The sequence below is a fragment of the Camarhynchus parvulus genome, chromosome 3 (genome assembly GCF_901933205.1).
Source record: "Camarhynchus parvulus chromosome 3, STF_HiC, whole genome shotgun sequence".
NCBI classification, from domain to species: domain Eukaryota; kingdom Metazoa; phylum Chordata; class Aves; order Passeriformes; family Thraupidae; genus Camarhynchus; species Camarhynchus parvulus.
Genome location: NC_044573.1, coordinates 1,961,017 through 1,970,598, shown reverse-complemented (window position 1 = coordinate 1,970,598; position 9,582 = coordinate 1,961,017). Strand labels below are relative to the sequence as shown.

At 48.7% G+C, this 9,582-nt stretch overlaps 1 protein-coding gene across 1 annotated transcript; it reads right to left on the bottom strand.

Moving 5' to 3' along the window:
• Positions 1-635: 635 nt before the first annotated feature.
• On the bottom strand, positions 636-9,582 carry LRRN4 (leucine rich repeat neuronal 4). Its single transcript, XM_030946187.1, has 5 exons — positions 9,291-9,582; positions 7,120-7,836; positions 5,835-6,039; positions 4,618-4,755; positions 636-3,516 (listed from the first exon to the last, which is right to left on the bottom strand). Exons 2-5 carry the CDS (start codon positions 7,796-7,798, stop codon positions 1,821-1,823), a joined length of 2,718 nt encoding a protein of 905 aa, XP_030802047.1. The 5' UTR covers positions 7,799-7,836; positions 9,291-9,582; the 3' UTR covers positions 636-1,820.

The following is a 9,582-nucleotide window of genomic DNA, read 5'->3' as shown; positions in this document are numbered from 1 at the left end:
TGTACAAACACAAGGGAATGGATGATCTCTGCCCCAGTTTGGGATAATGACTCTTTGGCTCACTTGCTCACTTCAAATGACAATCATATGTACCCGTTCACTAAATCCTTGAGAAAACGCAGGAAAAGCCAGGCCAGAAATAAGTGTGAAAACCTAGGTCCAAACAGAAGAATACTCTGAACCACCAGAATGTGAAAGTAAGAGATTTTTATAATGAGAAGTCACACCATCCTGTCTTCTTAATTTGCATTTTTGAGTCATGGGGCTCAGCCAGACTTGGGGCACACATGGCAGGAATCTGTATCTGTCCAGTGATGGTCATTCCCAATGCAGTGCTGGGGAGGGGACAAATTCCCAGGAAAGGACTGCAAGCCCATAGTGGTGACAAAGGAGCAATCCTTCTGCCACATACAAAATGAAAGCTCTTGGGACATCAGAGAACACAAATCGAACATCATAAAAACATTTCTTTACTACATGTTGAAAGTTCATTCCAAAACAACAAAAGGAGTTAATTTCTCAGGCCAAACATTGTAGATGGTAAAGACAACAGCAAAATCCATGTCTTTAACAAAAAACCACAACATAGCTCTATGGCTTTTATTTCAGTAATACTGAAAGCTTAAAAACCCCAAAAGAATGGAACAGAGATTCTTTTACACACTACAGCACCTTCCCCTCAGAGTTCGGGGGGCTTATGCACTGTGTCTGTACAGCAGCAGGAACAGGCAGCTCCTGGAACTGGAGCCTGGGGAAATATCAGACTGGCACACCTCTCTGGATTCCAATAGCAAACTCATAGTTGGGATTGTCAGCATTTCTTACTGTTATTGTACAGAAATTGGCACCCAAGAGTTCATTTGAAAGGTATCTGCAGAACTGTCTGCTGCTAGTGCAGGGGATTTGGGTTTTTCAAGCCTCAGCAGCACACACATTAAATTGCTTCATTACTTGGCTTTTTGCCTCTGTATGAGGTAAATTATCAGCTGCTAAATCTGTAGATGGGACGGATGATTGGGACGGAACATCCTCTTTGCTTAAAATCCACTGGGAAGCAAATGTCAACATGCTGCCCTCCCCCCTTGTGTGGGTCACTGCTGTACTGCAAACCCCCCACTGCCTGTGAGCTTGTTTTGGGGAAGCACTTGGGGGCTCAGCTGTGGACAACCTCATAAAAAGTCAGAACAAAACAATTACCCCTGCCCTAAGGATCCCACACAGTCTGTGACTACAATTAAATTTCATGTTTCTTTTTCCCGAACTGAAGTCAGGTTGATCATCTGCATTCACTGCATTTGCTTAGAGGAGTTAGATCTGCACAAGACCTTGTCACTGAGCCCACTCACTCCTTTCAGCTATACTCTCTCTATGGATAATACCTTTAAAAACCAGAACCCCCAGTTTTGCTCTGTGAATAAAAGCAGAGTACATCTTGCTAAGCTTAATGCACCTTGGATTGCAGCTCTCATCTGACTGTGCTCATGAGAGATACTGGAGGCAGACAGCTGGCCAGGCAGCCTCTCACTGTGTGAAATTTATGCTACTCTATTTGTAGGTGATTACAAAAACAACTTTTCAGGGTTAGTGTCCAGGCTTGCTGCTGCTTAGCACAGGAACAGGAGTCCAAAGACTTTTTTCTGGTCCACTAACTTCATTATTAGTTTTTCTCTTTCTTTGGTGGTTTTCTCTCCCTTAGAAACGTCAGGGTTATGGAATCTAATGGTTCATAGTTTTGCTGAAGGACACTTTCAGAGTCTCATAAAAACACACCAAGGTGATGGAGATAGGGAACTTTGATTGCATTGAACAATCACCCAGAGCTAATTCGTGGTTTGTGCTTTTAAGGGGTAATCAAATGCTGGGTTCTTGTAGGAGACTAAGTGTGTACCATACTGTTCACTCTGAGGCTTTTTACATGCCTTGCACAGACATACAGACAAAATAATTGTGGTAATGAGAAAGAGTCCACTTGCTGCAGACAGACCAGCAAAAACATACTTGTAGCTGGGTTTTGTTTTAAAGCTGGTGCACGAATTACCTGGAATTTCCTGGCCTGTTGTAGTCTGGCTTGACCCTGCTTTGTTGGAGGCGGTGACACAGATGTGGTAAGTGGTGAATGGCAGCAGGTTGTACAGGGTGTACTGCCTGGCCGTGGGGTAGATGTTGTCCATGACAAACTGCCTGTCCTCGTTGTCTTGGGCACGAAGCATCAGCTCATAGCTGTGAACAACTGAGTATGGGGCACACCAGCGGATCTGTGCAGAGCTGTCAGTGATTTCAATCACCGCTCTGAGCCTGGGTGGGTCTGGAACCTCATCTTCCCTGGAAGTGCCGGGACATGAACACTGGGATATGTTCTGGAGCTCCCTGCACGGCTTCTGCAGGTGCCTGCAGGGATCGTAGTCACAGGCGGCCTGGGCCGTCTGCACCGGGCCTTCCTCCTTGGATTCTTCTCCGTAGTCGTAGTCATCGATGTAGTGTGGTGATGGCGTGGTGGGCACAGCCTCTGAGGGGGGAGCACTGCTCCTCGTGGAGTTCAGCTCTGGGGGGCTCATCTGGGGGGCACCTTGCCTGGCAGGGGTGGCAGAGGAGTGACTGTGGTGGTTGGTGGTGTGGGGGACTCCTGTTCCTCCAGTGGAATAGTCACTGGTGGTCTGGTTGAATGGCCCTTCCTGAGGGAATGTCGTGTCGGTTGTTCTGAGCTCTCTCTGTAGCTGTTCTGTTCCAGTTGGACTTGGGGAGCTGTGGTCTGGGGACTGAGCAAAGAGCTCTTGGAGAAAAACTGGGAAGGAGGTTACAGATGCCAAGGAAGGAGGACTGCTTGTGGGTTCAGAAACTGCCTCCTCCTTGTGGGAAGAACTGTTGGTCTTCGTTAGGATGGGCTCTGTTGGGTTGGATGCTGCTGTGCTCCATGCATCCCTCTGGATTAGGGAGCTGGTGTGGGTGTCTTTGGTTAGCATTGGGTTGGATGCTGCCGTGCTCACCACATCCCTCTGGAGTAGGGAGCTGGTATAGATGTCTTTGGTTAGCATTGGGTTGGATGTTGCTGTGCTCCATGCATCCCTCTGGAGTAGGGAGCTGGTATGGGTGTCTTTGGTTAGCATTGGGTTGGATGTTGCTGTGCTCCATGCATCCCTCTGGATTAGGGAGCTGGTATAGGTGTCTTTGGTTAGCATTGGGTTGGATGCTGCTGTGCTCCATGCATCCCTCTGGAGTAGGGAGCTGGTATAGGTGTCTTTGGTTAGCATTGGGTTGGATGCTGCTGTGCTCACCACATCCCTCTGGATTAGGGAGCTGCTGTGAGTCAAATCTGTGGTCAGCAGGGCGGACTCTGTCGTTACTACAGCAGAGGCATCATCGCTGGTGAAGCTGAAAGCATCACCCTCAGGAAGGGCTGTGTTTGAGTTGGGCTGTGTAACTTTGCTCTCTGACTGGCATTTGTTGTAGAGCTCCAGCAGTGAAAAAGATGTCGAAGGTCTGCCCGAATCTTCCTGGGTACAAAAGGTCTCCCGAGCCCTGCAGAGGGAAACCAGAATAGTCAAGATCCAGAAGAACATTACAGGTTTCTGTTCTGTTCAGGCTGCCTGGATTGGAATTGGTGACCTGCTGTCAAAACCATCTTTATGTTAGTGAGAATGTGAAACCTAGACCAAAGCTAGATTGCCTTAACAACAGTCCAGGCAGCTTTCCACAGCACTGACTATGGAATTCAGCTGGAACTGGCTTTGTAAGGTGCAGGGGTATCTTATGCCTGAGGAGAAGTGTCCTTTGGTACAACAATGGCTGTGAACTTTAGCAAAGGGCATCGGGATTCAGCTTGTCTTAAAGGGTCAGACTTTAATGCAGCAGTAGCAGGGGAACACATGCAGGGAGCTGTAACAGGATTCCCAGGATTCCTAATCCATCTGGTTTAGGCAGCTGGAGGTGGGCTGATGCGGGACTTCTAAATGACTAAGATCGAATTCTTTATTTACTCAGCCACTGAAATTCTGGTAAAGAATGCAACTGCTAAACCCATCCCGATGAAACACTGTCTAATTTCAACAATCTACTTCCCTGCTCTCTGAGAGATTTGGTGACAAATCTTCTTGGTGGCCTTTGAAAAGGAAGAGAGACCATTTATATGCAAATATTTCCTTTAACTGCAGCTTACTGTAATTAGTCTGTGAAACTGTAGGGAGCATGAAAACAATAGGTGAGAAATGGTGCTATTTGCAAGGGGTTTTGTTGACTGCCGGTTGTGATGTAAGCTTTGCAAGTAGCAGGGTGAGGAGAAAATAATTTGTTAAAGATCTTCCAAAGTTTCCCAGTTTCTGTTCCCCAGCACTGGCACACCAAGACAGCTCATTTTCTATCTTTAGCTAATACGGAAACATGTGAAATATGGTCCAAAACAAAAAGAAAATATTCTCACTTAAAAGTAGAACCACAGCTAATAACACCTTATGGTTTATCCCTGAAAGGAACATTATTTTGCACTTCTACCTCTTGTGGAAGGGAAGAACACACAAGGAATTTAAATAACTCAGTGAATGGCGGTGAATGCCCGGTCCCCAGACAACTTGCACACTGAAGTTGTGTCTGCAGAGCATTGCTCGATCTCTTGAGCTCACTTACTTTTGCAGAACAACTTTCTCGGGCTTGGACAGCAGCCAGGAGAGCTGGCAGCTGCACAGCAGAGGATTCCCATACAAGTTGATGGTGAAGCCATCCGATGAATTGGTGTTCCAAGGATTAAAGGAACTCAGGTTACAGCTACAAGAAAACAAATGCAATAATTAAGAAACGCTGAGCTACCTTCCAACGACCGGAGTGTGCTCAGTATCCCTTACCTTTGGTGTGTGTAAGGACAAAGCCATATTCCCAGTTCCCCTGGCAGTGAGCAGGTATTAAACCCACCACCCTGCACTCTGCATGCTCAGAAGATGCTCTCTTCTTTCTAGGACTTTAATTCCTTAAAGTTTGGGCATGATTTTTAGCACTTTGAACTGGTATTCCTGCAAGTGTTGGAAAGTGCTGTGTAAATTCAGTGGGGTGATCAAGGGGGGATGGAATCCATAGGATTTTTGCTTTGTATGGGTTTATTTTCCTGAAACTGGTTTCTAGGCACAGCCAGTGCTCTAGTGTTTGTTTTCTGATATGCTTATAACTGGGTCGCTATTATAAAAATGTTTCAAAGTGCTCTCCAGATTTTTTCCTTTATGCTGGCTGCTCCGTGTGCACTTCACCTGCTCCTATTTTGATAAATCAGTTTCAGACTTTTGCCCCTCTTAGTATGTCAGGTATGTGACGTACCAAGAGGTGCTACCCCTAGGATGAGGACTAAAACATTGCTTTTACTAATGATGAACAAGGAGCTATATTAAACTCTCACACTAAAAGTGGGACAGGGTTTTTGTCTGCTTCTGAGATGCAGGTTTTGGAGAACTGTCAGCACTCATCCTTGCAGAGCAGGGAACCCTCAGTGACCTGCTTCTCCTCTGATGGGATTTTGCCCTTGGAAGCTTGGTCTTTATCACAAGCAGGGTTCAGTGGATCTGTGCTGATCCAAACAGCTGGGTGAACTTATCTATTGGACAGGGAGATAAGGCAGAGGAGTGGGAACACAATGGATGCAACCTCAAGCAAACAGTTAATTGTGCTATGAGCCCCAGGCCACCTCTTTGGGCTGTATCAGCTCTATCAGGCCAGATCACAGATTTTACACGGCAAAGACAGCAAGTCCACACCTCCTTTCTAAATCTGATAACAAACTGTTCAATTCAGCTCCCAGGCACCACAGCCTGTGGGGCAAAGGCAGCATTATGTGAGGAAGGACAAAAAACCCAACTCACTTCTCAAATGAGAGATGGCTCAGGTGAGGGACGCTGTCAAACATCTCTGTCTGCACAAAACCCAGGGAATGGGAGTCCTGACAGTGCAGCTCTCGGAGACCAGGCAGGGACTTGAGGAAGTCGCTGTCAAGGCTTCTTAACCGTGGCATGTTTGTCAGGTGAAGTGATCTGAGGCTGGCCAAACCTCTGGCCCACTCTGGTTGAACTGAAACAGAAAAATATTTACACCTATTGTCTGAACAGAGCATTCCTGTGGATTTCTGCCTAGAAAAAGGGTTTGAATTCATAGATATGAAGTATCTGTCACCTTCTGCAGCTATTCTCTTTGGGAAAGGAATAGAACAAAAGTCAATACACCAGTGTGTAAACACTCATGCAGCTGCATTTCTGTAATAGTCCCCACCGGTCAGGCTGTCGTAGGGTAGAGGAAAAGAGGGGAAAATAGGACAAAGCTGATAAGAGATATGGAATAGATGTCTTGTTGGGTGAGATCAAATGAACAAGGATTTCTCTGCTCAGGAAAGCGGTCTGCAAGGTCCTGACTGGTGCAAGAAAGGCAAATTGCTTCTTTCTCCTAGCACGGGAAAAAGAGCTAAGAGGCATGAAACTGAAATGATGGTCTTGTATGAAAGGGCCTTTCTGTCCCATGACTCAGTAGGGTAACTCACTACCACAAGACATATTTATGGAGGAAATTTGGTGGTGCAGCTGTTTAATGTGAGTTGAAGCGAACCTCTAGCTTGAGGAGGCCCTGCCCCAGGCTGAGACCAGCTGGGCAAGGCATCTCACATCTGTGTGTCTCAGCACCTCAGGTATAAACTGAGACTGGCAGGGCAAAAGGGAGAAAACATCCTGTGCATTGCTCGGGGCAGGGATTGTCCCCCCCTCAGCGGAAGTGGATGGCACAAAAAGCCTCTCTGTGCTACTTCAGTGCAGCTCTAAAAGCTCAGTGTAGCTGTGGGGACAAAGAAAGATTTCAACAGCCTGTCTGGAAAGAGAAACTAATTTCCTCCTGTGCTTCCCAGAGCTAATCCCGGGGCTGACAGGGAGATGACTGTCAGTAGCAGACGGTGGGATTAGGATGGAGGTGGGTGACTACACTGGCACAAATCCTCCTGTCTCATGGTGTTTGGTCTCTGCCCTTCCTTTGGGAGGCTGCTTTGCGTGAGTGCCTGGAGCAGCTGTTTGCAGCTTTCGGTGTGTGGGGTGTTCGGTCCCAGCAAGGCTTCTGCTCCCCTGGCCTGCCCAAGCCCTGTGTTTACAGTGGGAAACCCAAGAGACTTACTTTTCTCAAGAAAGGTCCTGCTCAGATCAAGCACATGGATAGAGTTTCCAGGCCTGTTCATGGCCTCGTCGGGATCTGTGCTGATGGCAAAAGCAGAGTCCCTAATTCCTCTGCTGGCATCCTGCCCGAGCAGCGTCGCAGAGAGGTTCAGGACCTGCAGCTGAGGGTAGCAGGAAAAAGCCAGTGGCTGGATTTCAATCAGGGGATTTCCAGCCAAGGACAGCCACCTCAGGTTAGGCAGGACAGAGCCGTGGCAGGATGGCACAGATGACAGCTTATTGAAGCTCAAGTCCAGCTTGAGGAGATTGCTGAGGGCTTCAGAGCCCCACCTCACTGCCCAGAGGTGGTTGTGCCTCAGCGAGAGGACACGCAGCTGGGGGAGGTTTGCTATCTCTGTGCCATTCACCTCCTCCAAGAGGTTATTGCTGAGATCCAGGCTCTGCAGGGCCTCTGGAAGGCAGACTGGGAAAGCTGTCAGGCTGCTGTTGGTCAGCTGCAGGGTGATCCAAGTCCTCTTCTTCTGATCCTCACAGGACAAGCTGGTGAGATTAACGTTCTCCCAAGTGTCCTCCTGAGCCAGCTGGAAAAAGGTGGTGACATCCCTGGAAGCTGCTCTCCTCACGGGGCTGTGTGCTGTGGTCCCCAGCAGCAGAGGGAGGACGAGTAGGGGTGACAACATCCTTCTCCAAGGTGCTTGCAGTTTGCAAGATCTGTTTCCTTTGTGTTTCAGAGAGGGGAAAACAAAACATCAATATTTAGAGCTAAATTAAAATCCCTCCAGTCATCTACAAACTATTTAAAAGAAAAACAGTTTATAAACCCTTTCCTATTATATCTAGACATTGATAAGTGATAATTAATAGCTCTTCTGTAATTAAGCCTAAGTAAACATGGATCCTTGGGGACAGAAGTGTCATGCAGTCTCAGTCTAAGAGTGCCTACAGTCGTTCATGCAGGACGCATGAACCAAGCTGTATCCCACACCAGGCCCCTCAGTGCCAGCAGGTTGTCCTGCACAGGGTCCAGTTTGGCCAGCACAGTGGGGTGATGCCCAAACAACCGGGTCCAATGTGCCTGTGGCAGGGAACTGTTTCCTGTGGGGTTGTGTAAAGCAAATGAAAGATCTGAGGACAGAGGAGAGTTGCCAAACTTTAAACCCAGAACCCCAAACTGGGCTGAGTTGTGTTGGAGTGGGCAGGTAAAAGTGCCTTTCCTGTGTCAGGAAGGACTTTCCTTTCCTTAGCAGGAGCTGGAACAGAAAACCCAGGGACTTTTGTGGGCTCTGCCAGGGCAGTTCTGCCCCTTTGTGAGGACAGTCCCAGTGGGGACCCACAGGGATGTTTGGGCTCCTGAGCAGCTGGCAGTGCCCCACAGCCTGTCTGCCAGGCAGCGGCAGGGCTGGGCCTGCTGTGGGTGAGAGGCACAGCCAGGCTCTGCACGGCCCAGCTGCTGGGAAAGGATGCACTGAAAATGCAGCTCCCGAACCGCATTTCAGTGGAAGTGGTCAGAAACCGAGTATGCTCCTGGATCGGGGCCCCAAAGGCCTGAGCGCCAAGAAACGTGTTATTTAGTGTTACAGCTGCCTCCGTGCTCCGTCCTCCTCCCACCTCTGCTTTGGTCTTTGTAAAAAACAACAAAAAAAGTCCTTAGTGACTTGGGCGAGGTCCCCACAGGTAATATGTGTCAGAGGAAAGAATTAACCTCAGCCCCAAAGTCGTGCTTTTCTTGTTGAGCTGTCTTTTGTGCATCCCGGTAACAAAATGATTTCTTGTCCAGAAATATATTACAGTGTAGGGTGGTAACCGAAACCCCACGGATTATGAAATATCTCAGACTTAATCCAAAGTTTAATTGCTCCTCGCTGTTCCCTGAATGATGCCAGGTCTTGTCCAGACCGTTATCCTTTGCTGCCATCCCAGGTTTGAAGTAGGGACCAGCAAAATAGTGCACACTGGAGCACCAAATAATGTCTTGTGTTTGCCTGTGTCCTTTTCGTCAGGCGGAACCGGGCGAGATCCGAGCAGCCTCAGGGCTTCCCGGCCACCGGAGCCGCTGGATCTCCTGCTCCGCAGCACATTGGCAGGGAGAGGATGGGAGAAATTGGGCTGCTGTATTCCAAACTTAGATTTAATCTTAATCCTTGCCTCTAAACCGCATCCGCTTGCACGTACCTGTCCAAAAGTCCCGGTGCGTCGTGCCTGCGCTCCGAGTGGCTCCGGCTGCTTGGCCCTGGTTTTATAGGCTCGGGGTGACTCAGCCGGCAGCGTGAGCTGCCTCTCTCCCGGTCCCAGCTTTCCCTGCTCCCGGCTCTGCCCGCAGGCTCAGAGGTTTGTTCCAGGCTCGCTCCCCCGCATCCAGCTTTGAGAGGGGGCGGCTCCGGGCAGCTTTCCCCGCTGCCTTGGCCCTAGCAGGAGGTGGGTGGGAGGGCTCTTATTTCCCAACACTTAGGCTGGGCTGCTCCTG